Source organism: Phocoena sinus, chromosome 5, assembly GCF_008692025.1.
Source record: "Phocoena sinus isolate mPhoSin1 chromosome 5, mPhoSin1.pri, whole genome shotgun sequence".
Taxonomy (NCBI): Eukaryota; Metazoa; Chordata; class Mammalia; order Artiodactyla; family Phocoenidae; genus Phocoena; species Phocoena sinus.
In genome coordinates this window covers 99,502,410-99,527,450 of record NC_045767.1, presented here as the reverse complement: position 1 = coordinate 99,527,450, position 25,041 = coordinate 99,502,410, and the positions used below count along the sequence as shown (strand labels likewise).

The window sequence follows — 25,041 nt, the reverse complement described above, 5'->3', positions numbered from 1 at the left end:
CACCAACAGTGCAAGAGGGTTCCCTTTTCTCCACACCCTCTCCAGCATTTATTGTCTATAGATTTTTTGATGATGGCCATTCTGACCAGTGTGAGGTGATACCTCATTGTAGTTTTGATTTGCATTTCTCTAATGATTAGTGATGTTGAGCATCTTTTCATGTGTTTGCTGGCAATCTGTATATCTTCTTTGGAGAAATGTCTATTTAAGTCTTCTGCCCATTTTTGGATTGGGTTGTTTGTTTTTTTGATATTGAGCTGCATGAGCTGCTTGTATATTTTGGAGATTAATCCTTTGTCAGTTGCTTCATTTGCAAATATTTTCTCCCATTCTGAGCATTGTCTTTTGGTCTTGTTTATGGTTTCCTTTGCTGTGCAAAAGCTTTGAAGTTTCATTAGGTCCCATTTGTTTATTTTTGTTTTTATTTCCATTTCTCTAGGAGGTGGGTCAAAAAGGATCTTGCTGTGATTTATGTCATAGAGTGTTCTGTCTTTTTTTCTCTCTAAGAGTTTTATAATGTCTGACCTTATATTTAGGTCTTTAATCTATTTTGAGTTTATTTTTGTGTACAGTGTTAAGGAGTGTTCTAAATTCATTCTTTTACATGTAGCTGTTCAGTTTTCCCAACATCACTTACTGAAGAGGCTGTCTTTTCTCCATTATATATTCTTGCCTCCTTTGTCATAATTTAGTTGACCATAGGTGCGTGGGTTTATCCCTGGGTTTTCTATTCTGTTCTATTGATCTATATTTCTGTTTTTGTGCCCATACCATACTGTTTTGATTACTGTAGCCTTGTAGTATAGTCTGAAGTCAGGGAGCCTGATTCCTCCAGCTCCGTTTTTCTTTCTCAAGATTGCTTTGGCTATTTGGGATCTTTTGTGTTTCCATACAAATAATGAAATATTTTGTTCTAGTTCTGTGAAAAATGCCATTGGTAGTTTGTTAGGGATTGCACTGAATCTGTAGATTGCTTTGGGTAATATAGTCCTTTTCACAATGTTTATTCTTCCAGTCCAAGAACATAGTATGTCTCTCCATCTGTTTGTATCATGTTTAATTTCTTTCATCAGTGTCTTACAGTTTTCTGCATGCAGGACTTTTGTCTCCTTAGGTAGGTTTATTTCTAAGTATTTTATTCTTTTTGTTGCAGTGGTAAATGGGAGTGTTCCCTTAATTTCTCTTTCAGATTTTTCATCATTAGTGTATAGGAATGCAAGAGATTTCTCTGCATTAATTTTGTATCCCGCTACTTTACCAAATTCATTGATTAGCTCTAGTAGTTTTCTGGTAGAATCTTTAGGATTATCTTTGTATAGTATCATGTCATCTGCAAACAGTGACACTTTTACTTCTTTTCTTATTTGGAAGTGTTCTACGTGTAAGGTTAGGTTGTTTATTTGAGATGTTTCTTGTTTCTTTCTTTTTTTTTTTTTTGCGGTACATGGGCCTCTCACTGTTGTGGCCTCTCCCGTTGCAGAGCACAGGCTCCTGACACGCAGGTTCAGTGGCCATGGCTCATGGGCCCAGCCGCTCCACGGCGTGTGGGATCCTCCCGGACCAGGGCACGAACCCGTGTCCCCTGCATTGGCAGGTGGACTCTCAACCACTGCACCACCAGGGAAGCCCTGTTTCTTGTTTCTTGAGGTAGGATTGTATTGCTATAAACTTTCTTCTTAGAACTGCTTTTGCTGCATCCCATAGATTTTGGGTGGTCGTGTTTTCATTGTCATTTGTTTCTAGGTATTTTTTGGTTTTCTCTTTGATTTCTTCAGTGATCTCTTGGTTATTTAGTAGCGTATTGTTTAGCCTCCATGTGTTTGTATTTTTTACAGTTTTTTCCCTGTAATTGATATCTAGTCTCATAGCGTTGTGGTCAGAAAAGATACTTGATACAATTTCAGTTTTCTTATATTTACCAAGGCTTGATTTGTGACCCAAGATATGATCTATCCTGGAAAATGTTCCATGAGTCCTTGAGAAGAAAGTGTATTCTGTTGTTTTTGGGTGGAATGTCCTATAAATATCATTAAGTCCATCTTGTTTAATGTGTCATTTAAAGCTTGTGTTTCCTTATTTATTTTCATTTTAGATGATCTGTCCATTGGTGAAAGTGGGGTGTTAAAAGTCCCCTACTATGATTGTGTTCCTGTTGATTTCCCCTTTTATGGCTGTTAGCATTTGTCTTATGTATTGAGGTGCTCCTAATCTGGGTGCATATATATTTATAATTGTTATATCTTCTTCTTGGATTGATCCCTTGATCATTATGTAGTGTCCTTCTTTGTCTCTTGTAATAGTCTTTATTTTAAAGTCTATTTTATCTGATATGAGTATAGCTACTCCAGCTTTCTTTTGATTTCCATTTGTATGGAATATCTTTTTTCATCCCCCCACTTTCAATCTGTATGTGTCCCTAGGTCTGAAGTGGCTCTCTTGTAGACAGCATATATATGGGTCTTGTTTTTGTATCTATTCAGCCAGTCTATGTCTTTTGGTTGGAGCATTTAATCCATTTACATTTAAGGTAATTATCAATATGTATGTTCTTATTACCATTTTCTTAATCATTAGAGTTTGTTATTATAAGTCTTTTCCTTTTCTTGTGTTTCCTGTCTAGAGAATTTCCTTTAGCATTTGTTGTAAAACTGGTTTGGTGGTGCTGAATTCTCTTAGCTTTTTCTTGTCTGTAAAAGTTTTAATTTCTCTGTTGAATCTGAATGAGATCCTTGCTGGGTAGAGTAATCTTGGTTTTAGGTTTTTCCCTTTCATCACTTTAAATATATCCTGCCACTCCCTTCTGGCTTGCAGAGTTTCTGCTGAAAGGTCAGCTGTTTACCTTATGTGGATTCCGTTGTATATTATTTGTTGCTTTTCCCTTGCTGCTTTTAATATTTTTTCTTTGAATTTAATTTTTGATAGTTTGATTAATATGTGTCTTGGTGTGTTTCTCCTTGGATTTATCCTGTATGGGACTCTCTGCACTTCCTGGACTTGACTGACTATTTCCTTTCCCATGTTAGGGAATTTTTCAACTATAATCTCTTCAAATATTTTCTCAGTTCCTTTCTTTTTCTCTTCTTCTGGGACCCCTATAATTCGAATGTTGGTGCATTTAATGTTGTCCCAGAGGTCTCTGAGACTGTCCTCAATTCTTTTCATTCTGTTTTCTTTATTCTGCTCTGCAGTAGTTATTTCCACCATTTTGTCTTCCAGGTCACTTATCCGTTCTTCTGCCTCAGTTATTCTACTATTGATTCCCTCTAGAGAATTTTTTTTTTTTTTTTTTTTTGTGGTTCGCAGGCCTCTCACTGCTGTGGCCTCTCCCGCTGTGGAGCACAGGCTCCGGACGCGCAGGCTCAGCAGCCATGGCTCACGGGTCTAGCTGCTCTGCAGCATGTGCGATCCTCCCAGACTGGGGCATGAACCCATGTCCCCTGCATTGGCAGGCAGACTCTCAACCACTGTGCCACGAGGGAAGCCCCCCTCCAGAGAATTTTTAATTTCATTTATTTCGTTTTTCATCATTGTTTGCTCTTTAATTCTTCTAGGTCCTTGTTAAACATTTCTTGCATTTTCTCCATTCTGTTTCCAAGATTTTGGATCATGTTTACTATCATTACTCTGAATGCTTTTTCAGGTAGACTGCGTATTTCCTCTTCATTTGTTTGGTTTGGTGGGTTTTTACCTTGCTCCTTCATCTGCTGTGTATTTCTCTGTCTTCTTATTTTTCTTAACTTACTGTGTTTGGGGTCTCCTTTTCACAGGCTGCAGGTTCATAGTTTCCATTTTATTTTTTGGTGTCTGCCCCCAGTGCACAAGTTTGGTTCAGTGTGTTTTGTAGGCTTCCTGGTGGAGGGGACTGGTGCCTGTGTTCTGGTGGATGAGGCTGGATCTTGTCTTTCTGGTGGGCAGGACCACATCTGGTGGTGTGTTTTGGGGTGTCTGTGAACTTATTATGATTTTAGACAGCCTCTGCTAGTGGGTGGGTTTGTGTTCCTGTCTTGGTAGTTGTTTGGCATGGGAAGTCCACCACTGGAGCTTGCTGGTTGTTGAGTGAGCTGGGTGTTAGCATTGAGATGGAGGTCTCTGGGAGAGCTCTTACTGATTGATATTATGAGGGGCTGGGAGATCCCTGGTGGACCAATGTGCTGAACTTGGCTCTCCCACCTCAGAGGCTCAGGCCTGCCACTGGGCCAGAGCACAAAGACCAGTCTCCCAGCTTGGAAGTGGTGTTACTAGGGTTTGAACTGCTGCCTCTTCTAAATCCAGCTCTTAGGCTCTGACAATACCCAGAAGAGCATGAGAAAGGAAATACAAACACTTATGTTCACTCTATCACCTTGAGAGCTGGGACAATTACTGCACATCTCCAGCCTCTGGTTTCCTTAGATCTTTTGTTTGTTTGTTTGTTTTCCTTTGTGCTTCATCTAGTTTCACTTGCTCATAGGATGCTGCATGCAGAGGCCTCCACCTGGTACTTCAGACCAGAGTTCCAAGTGTGAAACTTTGCTCCCGGATGCTGCATTTTGGGCACTAGATACTGAATAGCCTCGGTCAGATTTTCAATTTTGCCCAAAGAGAATTTGTTGAGACCAACATTTGTGGCTAGTTTCCTAAGTCTCAACAGATAGACACACACAAAAACCCTCTTGATTAGCTGCCTTCTGAAGCTAAAGTGCTGAGCCATGGTCACCCTGAGTAATCTTCAGACAAAGCAATCCATGAAGGGAAGGGCTTTTAAAAAAAACAGCTTCTTGTAAACGTCAGTGGCAAAACATTTTGAAGACTATCACAGAAGTCCAAAGAATGTGCCTGGGAGTCTTAGCAAACTTGGTAGCCCTTCATTGTTCTACGGGAGATACAGCAATGCCCACGTAGGAGGGAGAGGGAGGCAGACGTGGCGAAGAGGCCCCAATAATTTATAATTGTGTAAAGAGTTCCTACGAGCAAAAACTTTGAGTACCACTGCCAAAGTTTCATTCTGCCACACATCCAGTATGGCAGAAAACTCTGCAACCACTGAAATGGAGCATAGAAACATATCTATTGAATGAAAAGATATCTTCTTTATTGTTAAATGGGTATGGTGTGATCCCATATTTAATTAAAATAAATGTGTGTGTGTGTGTGTGTGTGTGTGTGTGTGTGTGTGTGTGTATACCCATAGAGAAAAATGTATGGAAGGATACATGTCTATTAATGCTAATTATTTCTAGGTTATAAGATTATGAAGATATTTATTTTCTTTATTCCTTTTCTTTATATACTAATTTGAAACATTTTACTGTGGTAAAAAACACATAACATACAATTCACCATTTCAGCCTCTTCAAGTGTACAGTCCAGTAGTGCTAAGTATATTCACATTGCTGTGAACCAGACCTCTAGATATTTTACAGCTTGCAAATCTGAAACTCTATACTCAATAAACAAAAACTCCCTGTTCCCCCCAGCCCCCAGCCACTGGCAACCACCATTCTACTTCTTGTTCCTATGAATCTGACTAATTTAGGAACCTCATATAAGTGGAATTATAGAATATTTGGTTTTTGTGTGTGTGATTGGCTTATTTTACATAGCATAATATCACTTAGGTTCATCTATGTTATAGCATGTGACAGGATTTCCTTCCTTTTTAAGACAATAACATTTTATTGTATGTATATACCACATTTGTTTACATATTTATTCACTAATAGACATTTGAGTTGCTTCTAAACATACTAATTTTTTAAAGAACATGAATTCACTTTATAAATAGAAATAAAATAAGGCTATATCCATTTTGGAAAAAGACAACACATTCTCCCTCGAAAAGCACAGGTAACAAAGAGAAGGAAAGGGAGGTATAAAGGTCTTTAACTTAGCTGATCAGCCTATTGTGCAGGACTCCTGGGAATTTAGTCAACTATGAAGGAAAAGAAAAGATTGTCCATAATCTTGTCAATGAAAAATTAAGCAGTCGATCTAAGCAAGAAATGGAATATTTTATTTGAGCCAAATTTGAGGATTATAACTCAGGAAAAACATCTCAGAAAGCTCTGAGAACTTTAGAAGTCAAGGCAGAGTTACATCAGTTTTTTGAGACCAAGGGCTGTACATCAAATGACATATTATTGACAGTTCACACAGTCCAGATCTAAGCGTCATCGTGACCCCTTACATGATCAAGAAGGAATGTTGTCTTTTAAGGTGTTGTCTTATTGGTGCTGGGAGAATGTTGCTCTTTTATGGTTGAGCAGGTATTTCTGCCTACGGGAGAGTTTTGCTCACTGCATAATGCAGATACACAGTGCACAGTGCGGGGAGAGGAGAGGGCAAAGGGCAGAGAACATTTTTTATATTTAAATTTTTCTTGTCTTGCCATAAATATGAACTTTACTTCACAATCTCAATATTCATGAAGAAGAAATAAGGGCTTAGACAGCTTCTCGACACATAAAATATAGAAATCTACCTAGAAGCTTAGGATTTCCCAGGCGGTCCAGTGGTTAAGACTTCGCCTTCCAGTGCAGGGGGTGTGGGTTTGATCCCTGGTCGAGGAACTAAGATCCCACATGTCTCGCTGCCAAAAAGCCAAAACATAAAAACAATATTGTAACAAATTCAATAAAGACTTTAAAAATGGTCCACATCAAAAAAAGAAAATCTTAAAAAAAAAAGAAATCTACCTAGAACTTGCAATTTACTCTATTTGACCTTTCACTCTGAATACAGGAGTCTACCCTTCCCACTATCTCCCCACACTCTCTCCTCTCCAATTTAATACAAGAAATCTCATCTAGACAGTCTCTGACTTTCTCACAGGCTGCACGTGTATGATCAAGGGGTCTGAGAGTTTACCGTACCGTAAGGGGGATTCTGTCCCCAGAGAGCTAAAACCATTGTAAAATCCTTCATTGCATCTCACCTTTTAGACAACCTGATGGTGTATTTCTAGCATTCTTTTTTTTAATGTCCATACAAACCTTTTCAAAACTTTATATTATGGACAATTTCAAATATATACAAAAGATAAAGAACAAAATGCCCCTCTATTTCATTTCTCTGTTGCTGCATAACCCCAAATTTTATGATAGAAATCAAGAACCATTTTACCATGTTCATGGATTCTAAAGGTCAGGAATTTGGACAGCACACAGCAGAGATGGCTTATTTCTGCTTCACAATGTCTGGTGCCTCAAGTGAAAAGAACAGAATGGTTGGTGTGATTTGAATCACCAAGGATGGAATCATCTGGAGGTTTCTTCACTCACAGATCCATCCAGGTGCTGGGGTGACTTCGAGGCTGAATTTAGGTGAGGTTGTCAACTGGAGCATCTGTACATAGCCTCTCCATTTGACTTGGGCTCCTCATAATATGGCAACTGGGTTCCCAGATGGAGCATCCTGAGAGGGAGTGTCTGGAGAGCAAGTGTACCAAGGGAATCAGGTGGGAGCCATGTGGCTTTTATAACCTAGCCTTTGAAGTCACCTTGTGTCATTCCTCTTATGCCATATTGATCAAAGTCATTATAAGCCTGCCTAATTTTCAAAGGGAAGAAACATAGATCCCCACCTTTCTATGGGAGGTTGGATAGGTCAAATTACAGAAGAATATGTGGTTTGGGAAATACTGTTACTTCCATATTTAGAAAATAAAATCACATACCCATCACCTGGCATCAATAATCATTCACTCACAGTCAATCTTTTTTTTTATTATTCTTTGTCCTTGATTTTATCTTATTTTTTAAAATATTTATTTATTTATTTTGCCTGTACTGGGTCTTAACTGTGGCACGCAGGTTCATGATTGCAACATGCGAACTCTTAGTTGTGGCATGCATGCGGGATCTAGATCCCTGACCCTGGGTCCCCTGCATTGGGAGTGCAGAGTCTTACCCACTGAACCACGAGGGAAGTCCCATCACTCTTGTTTCATCCATACCCAAACCCACTTCCCTCCTCCTGCTGAGTTTATTTTGAAGCAAATCCCAAACATCATATCACTGTACCCATAAATACTTTCAGTGTATATCTCTAAAACATAAAGATTCTTGAAAAACAGCCACAATGCCATTATCCCACCTTAAAAAAAATTAACAATAACTTGTTTTGTATCATTAAATATCCAGTCTGTGTTTCCCTAGTTGCCTCATAAATTTTTTAAAACAAAGTTTATTTGTTTGAGTTGGGATTGGAATCAGGTTATTTCTAGCATTTTTTGAATAGAGTCTTTAATATAAATTTTTCCTTCAGAACTGAATGCACATTTGGCCTGAGTATGTCTGAAGAGCTTCAGATTGAGGATAAAAATTTGTATCTAGGTGCAGCCCCTGTGGGACACAGTGTGGGGATTCCTCAGAAAACTAGAAATAGAATTACCATATGATCCAGCAATCCCACTCCTGGGCATATATCCAGACAAAACTATAATTCAAAAAGATACATGCACCCCTATGTTCATAGCAGCACTATTCACAATAGCCAAGACATGGAAACAACTTAAATGTCCATCAACAGATGCATGGATAAAGAAGATGTGGTACATATACACAATGGAACACTACTCAGCCATAAAAAAGAACAAAGTAATACCATTTGTAGCAACATGGATACAGCTAGAGATTATCATACTAAGTGAAGTAAGTCAGAAAGAGAAAGACAAATACCATATAATATCACTCATATGTGGAATCTAAAATATGACAGAAATGAACCTATATATGAAACAGAAACAGAATTGTGGACATAGGGAACAGACTGGTACTTGCCAAAGTGGAGGGAGTTGGGGGAGGGATGGAGTAGGAGGGTGGGGTTAGCAGATGTAAGCTTTTATATACAGAATGGATAAATAACAAGGTCCTACTGTATAGCACAGAGAACTATATCCAATATCCTATGATAAACCATAATGGAAAAGAATATATTAAAAAAAAGAAAGTATATAAATATATATGCATTACTGAATCACTTTGTTGTACATCAGTAATTAACACAACATTGTAAATCAACTATACTTCAATTTAAAAAATGCAAAAAAAAAAAGATTTTTCTCTATCAGCACACCTAACGATTTCCCACCTGGTTGCAAATGAAATAAGTTAATGAGATGCATGCTTCTCAGCAATAGTATTTTCCATTTTCTATTCTTTTTATAAAATAATGACAAAATCTAATGCAATATTCAAATAATTGCACAATCATGCCTGAACCAACTATTCAATGGAAGTTGTAGAAGCCATTGCCTGCCCAGCTCATGGAGCATTCCAACATGCACTTTGCCCACAATCTGGACGCAAACAGTAGCCATTACAATGCCTAAGTCACCAGCACTAAATCAGTTCCATCACAAGGACAGTTTCCTACACAGGCCACCTTCCTTATTAACTGTTTATCTGGAGTCAACAAAGCAGGGAATACTTTCACCCCACTTCATAGCACTTATTTCTTGAGAGGGCCCCAAACTACCTGATGCCTGGACCCAAGTCAAGAACATAGTAGAGAGTCTGTCTTACATATAGTGTGGGGGTAGGACACCTCCTCCCTATCTCCCAACCATTTACTTATTTCCAATGCATTTGCTGGAAATTTCCTTCTTTGCCCATGTTTGTATTGTTTATACTGTTTATAGAACCTGGAGATAATAATAAATAATGTCCACTTAACTCACTTTATTGTGCTTTTTTTGGCATAAGTATAATTAACAGGGTCTTCCAGGGCCTTCACCATCCCAGAGACAGGTGACCAAAATTGAGCTGTCAGCTTTCCTCTGGGGATCTTTGAATAATCCTTCAGCCTACACCACAGTAACCTACCTGGTTACTGTGTGTGACCACTGGGATTTATAAATCCTTATTCTAGAGACACTTCCTGCCTTCTCTGACACCCCCAGGCTCACTTCCTGGCCCCAAGTACCTACTTTCCTACAGACACAGAGTGAAATACATATTTATAAGGTATACATAGACATAAACTTAATAGAAAAAAACTGGGAACCCAGTCTAGAGCTATAGAGAAATGCACATCCATGTTCTATGAACAGACATACACACAAGAGAGGAAACAGAACATCTATAGTTTACTTTTTAAAATATAAATCTGGGACTTCCCTGGTGGTGCAGTGGTTGGGAATCCACCTGCCAATGCAGGGGACACGGGTTCAAGCCCTGGTCTGGGAAGATCCCACATGCTATGGAACAACTAAGCCTGTGCGCCACAACTACTGAGCCTGTGCTCTAGAGCCCGCGAGCCACAACTACTGAACCCGCGCGCCTAGAGCCCGTGCTCCACAACAAGAGAAACTACCGCAATGAGAAAGCCGGTACACCACAACGAAGAGTGGCCCCCACTCGCCGCAACTAGAGAAAGCCCGCACGCAGCAACGAAGACCCAACGTGGCCAAAAAATTTTTTTAATAAAATGAAATATAAATCTGATCACATCACATCCCCACTCTGCCTGCTGAAAGCTTGAAGCCCTTCCAGAGCTTCAACCCCATCACTGCAAGGATATTGCAAGACCCTGCAATTCCAGTCCCCTCACTCTCTCTGTCCAGCTCCCCTAGATTTCTCTTAACCTCTTCCTTCCTGGCTCCCTCACCCTTGCACATGCCATCCCCTTGGCCTTGAATGCTTCTCAGCCCCCAACTTTGCCAAGTTGTTTACTCATCTTTCAGCTCTCGACTTGTTTTATCTCCATTGGAACTCTCCCACCCACACAAATTCAAATCTTCCAACATAACGCGTGTAAACCACCATGATCATCTTTGAAACATCTGTCACACTTGCAATTTCACTTCTGTGTGATTTTTATGTTTTAATACCATCTGCCTCCCCAGGGAGACTGAGAACTGCAGAGTGCAGGGACCCCTCCTGCTTGCTACTTCCTGCTGCCCAGCCCACTGCTTGACACATGATAGGCACCCAATACATTTTTGAATGATTAGATGAATAAACAAATATGTGAAATCACCTTGAAGAGTAACATATGCTCAGTGCATGTTAGCTTCCTTCTTTCCAGTCTCTAGCATATATTTGCTTTTAGTTTCCCCTTGTTTTAGAGTATAGTTTGATCGTCGAAAAATTAAAAGTAAAACTTTAGTAAGTCTTAACCCAGTAACTGAAAACAACATATTATCTGTGACTATTTACACAGTCTGAAGGGAGCCACAAATGCCTGAGAGATTGCCATCACTAAGGGATTTCTACATTAGGAAAATCTTAATTTTCTAGACAGACAAGTGAAAAGATTATTATTTTCTGAAGACACCCTGCAGTCAGCTGTTGTCTTACAAGTGTTTGTAGTCGTTGACCTGGTAAACTTTCTGTGAGTCCCTTTTAGGCTTTTAGTCCAATGCCACTACTGAAAGTCAATCCAAGGCCACATGGAAATGATGTTACATCATAATTATTAAATGATTTGCATGCAGTGGTCATAGTTCATTTAAAGGTTTTTACTTCTAAATCATTATTGTCACATAATTTGTGAGTCACTAAATCTGGGAGATAGTAGTGGAAAACCTCTGGACCTAGAATCAGAAAGCTGGGTCCAAATCTACTTTACAAGATTATTATGAAGATTAAATGAGTAATAATAATAACTCATCTGTTGAACACGTACTTCATACTGCATATGGAGCTAGATGTGTTACATATATTAGGTTAAATGAGTCTTAAAAGAAGCACTGTGAAATATGTATTATTACACCCAGTTTCCAAATGAGGAAGCTGAGGCTCTGGGAAGTTGAAAAACTGGCCCAAGCTTCCACACCCTTTCAAGCTGCAGGCCTAAGATGCATGTAAAAGGGCTCTAGCTAGGATGTGTGTAAGCTGGACTTGCCATAAAAATATAAGGTATCTAATTATAAAGTCTCTCTGAAATGACAAGTTCTTTTAATATTACCACATAGCCTCCCTTCTATGTGCCTGTATATTCTTATCTGGCGCAGTGAATCAAACCAGCTTAGATCCAGGAGCTGGGAACTCATCTGATCTCAGCCATCATTTATGCAAGTCGCTTTTCTTCACTTCCTCATTTATGTTTTCCCAGTTTCCATATTAGTAACTCACATGTGGACCGCACTGACCCACATCTCACCATGTCACAAGGATTTACTATTTAAAAAACTTGCCATGATCAGTTTTCAAATTCGTCCAAATATTCCAAAGAAATTGATGTGATTTGCCCCATGACAACAGGGGCATGGGTGGAGTGGGGTAGGTTGTATGAACAAAGGCAGAAAAGGAGCCCAGGCATCTGCTTTTCCATCTTCATGTCTGTGGCCATATGATCCCCTGGTAGCTTGGTGTTTATATATGAATTTTTTTCTTATGTGTAATTGTAGGATAGAAACCTGATTCAGATTGCACAGTTGCTAAGTAATGGATACATACACACAAAATCTCCAAACTGTAACCTTCCTCAATTAACTATACATTTAACTTTTAATGGGAATTCTCTGGAATTCTGCAGTGGTTAGGACTCAGCACTTTCACTGCCGGGACCCGGGTTTGATCTCTAGTCAGGGACTTTGGGGGACTTTGGGGGACCTAAGATCACACGAGCCACGCAGCACGGGGAAAAATCTTTTAAATTGCTTAAGAATAGACAGATCTATGAAAATTAGACATAAATTTCAAAACAATCCATTTTTATTTATTACTTTATTGGTGGTACAATCTAAGCAGAAAAATCTAAGGGTTTTGGTGTCATTTGCTTACTCAATATTGACTGGATGCCTACTAAGTGCCAAGCACGGTGCTGTGAGCTTCGATGAATGCAGTAGACAAGACAAACCCCATCTCTGCTTTCACAGAGTTTATAATCCAGTAGGTGAGGCCAACGTGGAACAATACAATACTAACAAATGTGGTAAGTTCTAGCAAGTTCAGGATGCTGTAAGAGTGTGTCATGGGGGGAATTCAGCTGTCTGGAGTTTCAGACGAAGCATCTTTGAGGAAGTTACATTTCAGCTGAGACAGACTGCCATCTGCTCCGGGTTGTGTAAATGCATTCCCATCCCAATTCTGACCCTTGGACATGTTAATGTCTCAGAGCTTGGGTCCTCACCTGTAAAATGAGGATAATGCTCACTTGTCAGTGCTGTGGGAGTGAAAGAGAATACAAGGTAAAGCACCTCCTGCGGTATCAGGCATGTAGTAAGCCCGAAGTGCATGGCGCTTGGTGTAATTACATACCAATGTAGGCATCAAAGGGAAACAAGAAAAGTTTGGCCAACAGCTAAAGGTAAATGTATGGAGGGGAAACTTGGCAAAGTCCCCAAATTCAAGGGACAGTCGTTACCCCACACTTGTATGGAGGCTGTATGTCCCGAGTTTCAGATATTGGGACACCTAAAACTTTAAGGCTCTACGAAACACTGTTTTCATGAGAAATTGATAAGAAATATTTGGAGTTAATCTCTTTCTAGGTGTATGTTAGCCAATGCTCAAATTTTTTTCCTGGCAAAAGTAAGATGCCTGGGAAACAGCAGTCCCGCCAGAGGACACATAGTTAATCAGATTTTGGCAAGGTCAAGGGACAGGCAAGTGTTCAGAAGCCAGATGAGAAGGGAAGCGATAAATGCTCACTGGAGGCTTTAGTTGAGGTCAGAAGACCAGGCGCCACAGGCGAGGACCTGGAAGAGGGCACCACTGGCGTTCTCACCAGCGCTCACCGGACATTGTGCTTCAGGAAGCCGATCCGGGATGCCCAGCGCTCCTCCCCGGGAGCTCCCTCCCCAGGCCTCCCGGGCGCTTGGATCCTAGCCACGTCCTCACCCTTCAAATAGGCGTGGGTGGTTTCTTAAGTGGACGTGACCACCGCCGAGGGGAAAGCGCGCAAGGAGGTGGGAGCGAGCGGGGAGGCGGGGCGGGTGGAGAGGGAGCAGTGGGAGGGGTGAGGAGTGAGAGGGCGGTGGAAAAGAGAGAAGGACGCTGTGGGCGGCAGGAGGAAGTGCGCCGGGTGTCGACGGTCGCTGCGCACCCCTGGCGGGTGGGGCCGCCAGGTGAGCCCGAGATGCTGCTGAGCTGGAAGCCCGGGCTGCCGCTGCGGCTGCTGCTGCTCCTGGGGCCGCTGTGTCCCTGCTCCCCGGGCGCCCTGGCGGAACTCGCGCCAGCTGAGGACGTCGTGGTGCTGGTTTTCTCCACCGAGCGGCCAGTGCATCTGGTGAGTCCCGCGTTCCTGTCCTTCACCATCGACGCCAATCTGGCCACGGACCCGCGGTTCCTCACCTTCCTGGGGTAAGTGCAGGCCTGCGGGCCCTTGTCCTCTCTCCTGCCCTGCTGACATCACGCCCGCCCTGCCGGCTGCTCTCTTTTCTATACTCCGGGACCTTCTCACCTCTCTCTCTCTCTCTCTCTCTCTCTCTCTCTCTCTCTCTCTCTCTCTCTCTCTCTCTCTCTCTCTTTTTCTCCCCAGCCCACTCCCTGCAGGTCCCCCAAACCCTTCTTTTCCGCCTTCATTCATTCAGCAAGTGTTGCCTGAGTGCCAACTAAAGGCCAGGTATTAGGGGAAATTGAGGAAAGAAACTTCCCATCTGCCCCAGAAACTCGCCGGAAGGAGGGGGCCCGGCAAGTGCACCTGGAGGGCTTTGAGCATTTGAATTTGCTGCACCTTGTAGGACAAGTAACACTGTGCGCCAGGCTTCAGTCTCTTAAACTCTGTTAGTAAGGTTAAAGGAAAAAAACAACTTTTTCCTTGGGGGAGGGGTGGGGGAAGGAAAAGGCCACAAAGGAGAATAAGCTTACTTATTCTATAATAAGACTTTTAAAGAGCAGTTTTACGTTCACAGCAAAATTGAGCACAAGGTACACAGATTTCCCATACTACGCTCTTTAAAAAAATTTTTAATATCACATCAGTGAGACCTGGAAGACTATTTCAGTGACTTACAGAGCCTTAATAAAAAGCTCTCTCTCCAAGATGAGACTGCAAGATGTGGCACTGCTTTACTAGCTGTAATTTTTTTTCTCACTTGAGAAAGACTGAGCCTAGTGCAGGTTCACTGGCCCCTGCCCATGAGTGCAGGCTGATTCCAAGATAGGGCGCCGCAGGGACAGACCCAGGTCATCTAGGCCACTCATCTAGGTCATGAGAGCCTCCAGAGATGACCATACCTCAACCAGCGCAAACAACTCGAATCCTGCCATTGCCAAACACCTACAGGCTGGGCTTTCTGTGCCCACAACTTCAGCTGCTATTGCTAATTTCAGTCACATACTTTGCAAATAAAAGCAGGTGGTCTAAGGTTGCGAGATTGGCAGTGAGACCAGCCTTGGTTCCCAGCTCTGTCCAAACCAGTGGCTTGGTTTTTACAGGTTGCTTGGCAGCTCCAAGCCTCGATTTCTTCAACTGTAGAATGGAACTTCTAAAACCTTCCTGTAGAATTGCTATGAGCATTGGATGAGATAATAAATAAGCACTTAGTGTTTGACAGGGCTCAAAATTTGTTAATTGCTTCTTCCTGGAAATTGGTGAGTATTTGCTAACAATTCATCAGTTCTCTGTGCATTTCTTTCAATGGTAGTTAACCTCTATCTTTCCCCATGTGGCAAGAAAGGAAGAATTTCCTGGTGGAAAGGAGTTCCCACTTTTTCCCCTTTCCCTTATGGAAAGTGAGCTGATATCAGGCAGAAGCTGGCTGAGAGACAGAAAGATTATTCTGGTGAAACACTGAACTAGAGGGCTCCATATCTGAGGACCCCAGGCCTAGCTTGGGATGGGGGTGGGGGGTGGTGGTGATAGGGAAAGAGAGGGTGTGAGGTGCCTTACTGCAAACAGAAAGATTAAGTAGATGACCATTTATTGAAATGTGAGAACTTAAGCCCTTTTCTGCTGCTGCAGCCAGCATATACCCTACCCCTCCCCAAGGAGGAGAGTTTGGGTATCCCTTCCTGGAGACACAAGTCCAAAAGAAAAAACCTACAGTATGACTTTTGGGGTCCAGGCCTGATCACCCTGCAGGCAAGCTAACCAACTTGATAGCAATGCTCCCCATCCCCAAACACACACAGAACTTCCATTCTTCTCAAACACATCTCTTAATTTCCCATAGCACTCTTTCTCCCCCCCGGTCTCCACCTTTTTGTTAAAGGCTGGAAGATAACAAAACCAAAAAAGCATGGCATGCAATTAATAAGACTGTTTGTTTACAAAACACAATGTATTCCTGTTCATATGGGCTTCTCTCCAGGGCTGGCTCCTGACCCCTCCAGGTCCCTTCCCTGAGCAGAAGCTGTTTTCCATGCCTACTCCCCAGAGGCATCCACACAGTTCTCATCTGAGACCTTAAGGACTGCAGCTCAAAGATGAATGAGCTCCCTCCCCTTCTCACCTGAGACGGAGCTTCTGAATTAGGGTTTGAGGGTCCATCTCCCCAGGATGGCTGACACAGTGCCCAAAGTGACCTGGCCATCTCAGAAGACAGGATATTTAGCTTCCATCTCAAAAGACAACACAGGGCTTATCATCTATCACAGGAGCGGAGAGTCAGATGGGCATTGTTGTATTTCAGTTCCTCAAGAGTGAAGCTGCTTGGGTGAAGATGGCAAGAGCTGAGCAGATGAAAGCTGAAGTACTAAGAAGGGGAGGATTATAAAAATAGCTCGCACTAATTGAACCGTCGTCATAGGCCAGGCCCTGTTCTAAGCACCTCCTAGGCACTAATTCATTTAGTCCTTGCTACAAAACTGTGAGGTCAGTACTATTATCATCCCCATTTTTAAAATGAAGAGATTGAGGCCTAGGGAGATTCAACAACTTGCCCATGGTCAGCCAACTATGACATGAAGGAACAGAATTTGAAGCCAGATGCTAATTGTAGACACACGAGTACACAAAAAGAAAATAAAGTAGTTCATATTTTTTAAAGGCAGCAGAGGAGGAATGGTAGAAAAAGATTGTCTGGAAATAAATTGAGAACACTGATGTAATGAAGAGGAGCACTGTCTTGAGAACAGGAGAATCATGGCCCATATCGCTACGGTACTTCAAAAGAGGCCTAAGCAAATTCAGTCAGATGGCACGGTTCTGGTTTCCCATGGTGGCAAACAGATGTGTTTTGGGTTTGTTTTTTTTTTCCTCCCACATTTGCAGTTAAAGAACATGGAGTACACAGAACTTAAACGCCAATGGTAGAACAATCTAGAATCAGAAAGGAGCATCTTTTCAGTTTGCCCTCTTCCTGGAGGTAACTCATCAACCCAGTCAAAAACTTCCTAAGCCCAACTACGTGCAGAGCTCCCAAGGGGCCCTGGCCCTCAAAGATGGGAGGACAGAGACCAGTAGGGCTAAACAGAAATAGAATGTGGGCCTCATGAGTAAGCCACATAATGTAATTTAAAGTTTTCTAGTAGCCATATTAAAAAAGGGAAAATAGAAACAGGTAAAATTAATTTTAATAATATATTTTACTAAACACAAAATATCCAAATTACTATCATTCAACATGTAATCAACACAAAATATTAATCAGATATTTTACATTCTTTTTCAAACCAAGTCTTCAAAGTCTGGTGTATGTTTTATATTCCCAGCACATCTCAGTTCAGACTAGCCACATTTCAAGCTGCATGTGGTTACTGCCTTGGCAGTGCAGCCACATTTCAATACAAGCACAGTTCACTAATTCAAGGTAAAAATTAGAGCACCGAGTCAGTGGTAGAAATCACAGAGCAAAAACGGTGATGCTACACAGCGATTGCAGTGATAATGCAGCTGTGCTTGCATTTCATAAGGATTTGCCTATTTTATTTCAGCAAAGTTCATCCCTTCTTGCCAATTTGATAAATATTTATTATTAATAACTTTCAATAATCAGATTCCTGCATCTTCATGGATAAAGTTGCTTTCCATATTAGAAAAGCACTTATTATCAATATCAAATGCATGTTTTGATAAGCAGTGTTGGAAATAACCTCAGGCCCTCTTTGTGCCTGTTGCTGAGAGAAAGAACCACAGCCAGAGAAACAGAAAACTGAGAACAATCAACAAGCCATAGGCTCATAGTTTCTGACCCCTGAGACTCTGCGCTTCCCCCTGGTTGAGCAGCGCTCACTGTTTCCTTCCTCCACAAAGTCTTTCATTGTGCAGCCTAGAGCCCTTTGCAATGGTAACCCTGCTCCATTTTCCCTGGAGAATATTCCAGCCTCCTCTTTGCCCTAGCTAAAACTTGGCTCTTCTTTTGAAGACACAAGTGGAGAAGTAGACGCAACTACTTCTCTGAAGTAGCCCTTTGGAGTAGAAGCTGTGCATTCTCCCACACTGCAGCCCTCCCCCACTCCCCAGTGTAGCTTCTAGATAATTGCCCACTGGTTTGAACTCCAGATTGCTGTGGTTCAAATCCCCATTGGCTTGTTACCTTGGGCAAATTACCTAGCCTGCTTTTGTTCAGGTTCCTTGTCTGTAAAATGAGGGTAATAATGACACCTACCTCTTTGGGTTGTTGGGGCATTAAGTGAAATAATCTATGCAAAGTGTGTAAAACACTCAGTTTGGATAACTTGATGCCTGCTAGAGATGACTGTCCTGATCCAGGGTGAGGATTGCTATCTCCACGTCCAGCTCTCCTCCTATGCTCCTTGCGACCGAACTCTGCTCCACTCTTATTCACTCCTCATTATTGACTGAAGATCCACATCGATCTCGCAGTTTCCTCTGCACTCCCACGTCCCACCATCATCCTAGATGAATTCAAGTCCACTTGAATACTGTCTCTCAGTTTCCTCACACTCACATTTTCTAATAATCTTCACTCAGTGTTTTACTGGAGCCAGTTTCCACCAGCTGGTGAAATGTGTGCATTTCTTCCCAACTCCACATTCAGTGACATCAACACCATTATCTTGAAATCAGCCTTGATGGGAATATTTACACCATGGAAATTGGCAAATGCAAAAAACAGGGCACTTTTCTGGGGGCAGCAGGCGGCTTCCTAGAACACACCATTTCACTCCATTTCAACCACCTGATGCCATGGCCATGCCTTGACTCTTTCCATCACTAAGAACCTTTCAACATCTGAAATCTTAAAATCTCCAATTCTTGGACTGTACTTCTTACCCTCTTAGCTTTTTTTTACTTTGTGGATCCCACCACAACTATTTTTTAAGTACCTCCACTGAATAGCCTCTTCCTTTTACTTCTTCCATATCTGATTTGGGCTTCTTGATTTATCACATGAATCATTTTTATGATAATATTCCCCAAACTCCTGCCCCATTTTTCTTCTTGCTAAAACCCAAACCTAGCTTAGTCTAACTATATTTTCCCTCTTTGGAATCTATAAGGTGGCCATAAAGTCTGGAAATGGAAAATATTATCTAATCATGTACTGTCATGCATATTAATAAGCCACTTATAGGTATTTGCCTCTGCTTCCAGTCTTAGTGGCCACCCTGTGTAGCAGGGCTGTTACGCTCTTGGGGGCAGAGGGGAATCTCCCAGTGACGTGGATTGATGTCGTGCTGTAAATTCCTGGCCTCCAGACTTACTTGGCCTTTAATGCTACTCCTTAACACTCCTTTTCTGGCCTCTCTCATTCTCCACTTCCTTCAAAACTCTGATCCCACTTCCACTTCATCACTCGTAGTCTATGACCGCATTTCTCTTTCCCAAAGAAAATGAAGTCGCTAGATAGGAACTTCCTTTTCTTCCTGCAGTCAAACCTGCAGACAGCATGGCTACCTCTAGCTTTTTTCCTTTCTCTCTTCTCAGCCCAGTTCTTCTAGGTCTGCTGTGGATCCTGTCCCCTCCCCAAGGACTTTGCTCTAGCAATCATCTAGAGAGATTCTTCTCTCTCCAGTATCTTTAACCTCTCCCTTTTTGTTGGATCCTTCTTCTCAGCATAGAAACATCCTCAAGTCTTTCCCATCAAATACCTCCCAGCACGTGTGTCTCTGCATTCACCACCCTCTTTCTCCTCCCCTTTGCAGCCTTTCTTACTAACCATGCCTTCCTTGGTCCACCCTCATGATGTCCCCATCATCGTGTCATAAAATCAATCTCTCCCACATCATCAGTGACCGTTTATTGTGAAATCCAATGACTACCTTTCAATCCTTATCTTATTTGTCTCTCTTATGGGTTGAATGTCTGGGTGTCCCCTCCAAATTCATATGCTGAAGTCCTAACCCCTGGTACCTCAGTCTGTGACCTTATTTGGAAATAGTGTCATTACAGACATAACTAGTTAAGAATTGGTCAGAATGGGATGGAGCGGGCCCCAATCCTATATGACTGATGAGCTTATAAAAAGGGGAAATTTGGAGACAGACATACACAGAGAACACCCTGTGCAGATTGGAGTTATACTGCTACAAGGAACTACCCAAAGTTGGGAAAAAGGCCTGGAGCAGATCTTCCCCCAGCACCTGCAGAGGGAGTATGGCCTTGCCAACACCTTGATTTCAGACTTCTAGCCTCCAGAACTATAAGACAATAAATTTCCACTGTTTAAGCCACTCAGTTTGTGGTACTTTGTTACTACAGCCCTAGCAAACCAATACAGTCTCCCAGAAGCATTTGACAAGGTTGACAATGGAAACACTCATCCCTGTGTCACTTCCATTTCTGGGGATTTCCCCCATCTCTCTAACAGTTCTTCTCCACCTCTTCTTCTAGCTTATCTTCAGTGTTGATGTTCCTCAGACTTCTGACCTAGGCCTTCTTTTTTACTTCACATAATCTCCTGAGTGGTTTCACCCACTTCCGTGGCTTGAATTACTGTTCATGCAGTGGTGTGCCAGAAAATGTTTCACGACTGGCTCTCTGGGAGGAGAGGAGACTGATTTATGTTTTTTTTTCTGATTTCTGTAGTATAAATATCCCCACCATGGCTGACTTCAAACTGCCAACAGTTTAACAGCTGGTTCTCAGAACGAGACAGTTGGCTCTCACAAGCTGGTACGAGTCAGTGCAGGGTGGCTCCAACTCATCTCTGCTTTTGTGTCAGAGATAAGCAACTTATTTTTACACTTAAGGTAAAATAAAAATACCTGCAGACGTTTCTTTCCCCTAACAAACTGTTCCAGAAATGGAATATCTGCAGCTGCTTTTACGTGTTCTTTTGTTATTTCCACGTCGTTGTGGTGGCAGTGCTGATGCCAGTGGATTTTTCCCCCCTTTCTTTTTACTGTATATGATAGAAATACTGTACCTTTGATCAATTTTGTTTTTATGAAAAGTTTGCAGCTGTTTTAAATCTGGTTTTTGTCAGAGGACATCAAAATTGTATCTCAAAACAAGAAAATATTCCATTACAAAGGAGACAAAAAAGTCCTTCATACCAATACTTTGAAACATGTGATTTCCTTTACTTGGCAGGAGCCGTAGCACTGGGTTTTAATTTTGTTCAGAAAACAGTCTTTGTCTGGACCCACTTGCCCTTTCATCAGGCTGGACTTAACTGTTCATTCACTTGACGAATATTTATTAAGCGCCAGCTGTGGGCCAGGTACTTATCTAGGTGCTGAGGAGATTCTGATGAGCCATACAGAGTCCCTGCTTTCACAGAGCTTAGCTCAGGGGTGGGGATAGATAGTAAACCAAATCAACAAAAAAGGAAGCTAATTTCAGAGAGTGGTGAACGCTGTGAAGAACATAAAGGCAGGGTAATGTGGTCGAGAGTGACCCGAGGTGGTACAGTCATGCCTTCTGGGAATCAGGCTCTGATCCTCAGGCATCTGAGCAAGGTCGTGCACAGACGCACATCTTGTGATACCACAGCTTCTTCCTGCTGCTCACTTACTCTTCCTTTCCCAGACAGCGCCAGTCTCTCCTGTCTCAATTACTTACAGATACCAGTTACACAAATCTAAATGAGCTTCCTCTATCATCAAACACAATCAAAATCAAAATCAAGGACCAGAATCGGTGCCTGGACAAAAGCAGTGGAACAGGGCCAGCCCAGAGTGACTCTGAGAAAGTTCCTTGTGTCAGTTTTAGGGCCACATCTCTGCACCTGTGGGCTAGGGATTCACTAGTCACTGACTTCTAGATTGAGGACTCTCCATTCTACACCTTGCCTTTATGTGTCTTCTGAGCTCCAGGCACACATGGCCAAGGGCCTCATGGCAATGTTTTTTGGCTTTTACTGGCATCTCAAATTCTACAGCACTGTGCCCTGCCCCCATCTTCCTCCCTATCTCCAGTCTATCACCTATTCTTCATCTCAGCAAATGATATTACCATCTTCCAGATGCTTCCCAGGGGTGATCTTGGACTCTTCTCCAACATCCAGTTAAACACCAAATCTAGTATTTCTGTCTCCACATGTATCTTGAATTTATCCCTCTCTTCATCCCCACTGTTTTTACCTTACCTCAGCCCATCACTTTCTGTCTACATTAATGTGACCACAGTCTTGGTCTTTCTATTCAGTTATTTACACTGAAGCCTGGGATTCTCTTCTAAAATAAAAGTCTGGTGCGGGCACTCCACTGCTTTAAATCCTTCCATGGCTCCCCACTGCCTTGATATAAAATTGGAACTCCTGGACATGGTGGCTTACAAGCCCTCCATGATATGGTCCTGCTTGCCTCTCCAGTCTATCTTCTCCCAGCACCTTACTGTCCCCAATCTCTAGGCTCTCGCCACACCTGTCAGCTCTTCGGTGGTGCCATATTCCCTTCTTCTACCTCTGTTGTTTGCACAGACTTTTCCCTAGACCTGGAACACTTTCTTCAATCCCACCTCACTATCTTCGATCTGGATAAAATTTTTTCCTTTTGAACATCTAACAGTGAAGACGCTTGCCCCTGGAAAACCTCTAACCACCTCCTACCTCTAGGACAAAGTCTGGGTTAAGATCCCCTTTGTATGTTCTGATAGCAGTGTTTTGGAATTGCCTATTTACTTGTTTATATATATATATATATATATATATATATATATATATATCACTGGACTATAAATTATATGAGAACAGCAGCTGCCTGTGGCTTTTTTGCCATTGTAGCCCCAGCAACTAGCATAATGCCTGACACAGAGTGCGCCTACAATGAATACTTATTGAATAAATTAATGGATGACTATGTCTCCTTTAAGTAACTCTTGTTTTTTTCACCTATTCTTAAAAAGACAGAAACACACACACATACAGAGTCACCTTGTATGAATTAAAATATTATGTGCTTATTGGGCTTCCCTGGTGGCGCAATGGTTGAGAGTCTGCCTGCTGATGCAGGGGATGTGGGTTCGTGCCCCGGTCCGGGAAGATCCCACATGCCCCGGAGTGGCTGGGCCCGTGAGCCATGGCCACTGAGCCTGCGCGTCTGGAGCCTGTGCTCCACAACAGGAGAGGCCACAACAGTGAGAGGCCCGCGTACCACAAAAAAAAAAAAAAAAAAAAAAAATTATGTGTTTATAGAAAATGTGAAAAATACATAAAAGCAATAAGAAAGAGTCTACCATCCATTTCACCACATAGTTATGACTCCTGCTATCTCCTTCTCTATATATATTATTTTCATTGTTGAAATCACACTATGTCTACAGGTTGTTCCTATTAAAGGAACAACCTGTAGTAAAAAAGTAAAAGTTGTGGTTATTTAAAGTGCAGAGTTCCCTGGCATTAAGTGTGTTCACATTGTTGTGCAGCCATCACCACCAGCCATCTTAGAACTTTTTCATCTTCCCAAACTGAAACTCTGTACCCATTAAACAATAATGTGCTATTCCCCCTTCCTACAGTTTATTTATTTATTCTTTTGGCCATGCCTTGAGGCATATGGGATCTTAGTGCCCCGACCAGGGATTGAACCCGTGCCCCCTGCATTGGAATCTTAACCACTGAATCACCAGGGAAGTCCCTACAGTTTAGTTTTATTTGGGTTCATAGCATAGTGGAAATGGCTTTCTTCTGAATCCTTACTCAGTACAAGCGAACATTCCCATTTATCTTCAAGAGGTTCTGAGGATTTCCTGGCAGATGCCATCCTTCCCAGAGTTCTTTGGTGCTGTCAGGTATTTCAGTCAATTCCATGTTGATAACATCCCTGAAGTCTCACTTTGTGCTACGTCTCCTCATGCCAGGACCCACAATAGGTTCAGGGGCCCTCGAAAATGTTTTAATATATAATGTTAACATATTTGTCTTTCCATGAATATCATCACAAAATATAATTTAAAAAATTTTTTTATGGTGGAAGAGGTTCATGAAGGCAAAAGTGCCTAGGTAGTACTGTAAATGCTTTCATGTTACAAACAAAAAAAATGGTGAGGAGGAATCGCTGAAGTTTTTAACACAAGACACTTATCCTTTGGTCAATTTCCACCTTTTAATTTCTCTTTCCTAAGCAAAAATAAAGAAATCTTACAGAAATTTTACATAGCACTATATATAGTTAAAGCAGGAGCATGCATTGAAATTTTAAATTTTAGGTCCTGTCTTCAGTTCCTAAGATGTCAAGAAATACTGTCAATTAGATAGTCCTCCTGGCATGATTTTCCAATTTGAAATAAACCCAAATGTAAACTAATTAACTGGGCCATTTTGAGAACACACAGCATTGGTTCCATGTGTTTTAAGAGCTTTCCAGAGAGCACTGAAGCCAGGATCACATATGTGAGGCTTCAGAAATACATGGCAAGTGTCCCTGTTACCTGGGTCTTCTGTTTTTTTAGTTTTGTTCACTTAAATATTCATGACATCTTCATCTCTCTGAGAGAAGGAATTATAAATCATTCTAATTCCATTCTATAGCATTCTGTACCATTCTGAGTGCATAATAGGCACCTATCAGGAGCATTTTGGGCTTGATGACATACGTATTTAGAATTGCTTGAATTGGAAGTGTCCTAGGTGGGTAGGAATTAGAATCTTACATCATTCTAAGTCATTTGACTTAAATTTAAAAGGAAGGTCTTCCTTGGGGTGGAGGTGGGGCTTGGTTAAGGAGATGAAGAGGACTCCCAATCATTTATGAACTTCTCTGGGAACATAAATTTTTGAAGACAATCTATTTTTCAAAGAAACAGAGTCATCTTTCCACTCTCTCACCTCTTTTCCTCCATGAATCACAAAAGGTTATGAATTTTTTGAAAGTACTGAACATT

At 41.7% G+C, this 25,041-nt stretch overlaps 1 protein-coding gene across 4 annotated transcripts in view; it reads left to right on the top strand.

Moving 5' to 3' along the window:
* Positions 1–13,573: 13,573 nt before the first annotated feature.
* HPSE (heparanase) overlaps positions 13,574–25,041 on the top strand; it is a 34,517-nt gene continuing 23,049 nt past the window's right edge. Inside the window, exon 1 of one of the 4 annotated variants that reach the window (XM_032632598.1) lies at positions 13,574–14,228. In XM_032632598.1, the coding sequence (XP_032488489.1) occupies positions 14,005–14,228 (224 nt within the window). In that variant the 5' untranslated portion in view covers positions 13,574–14,004. The remainder of the gene's footprint in view (positions 14,229–25,041) is intronic. The other 3 variants (XM_032632601.1, XM_032632599.1, XM_032632600.1) reach the window with 3 other exon arrangements.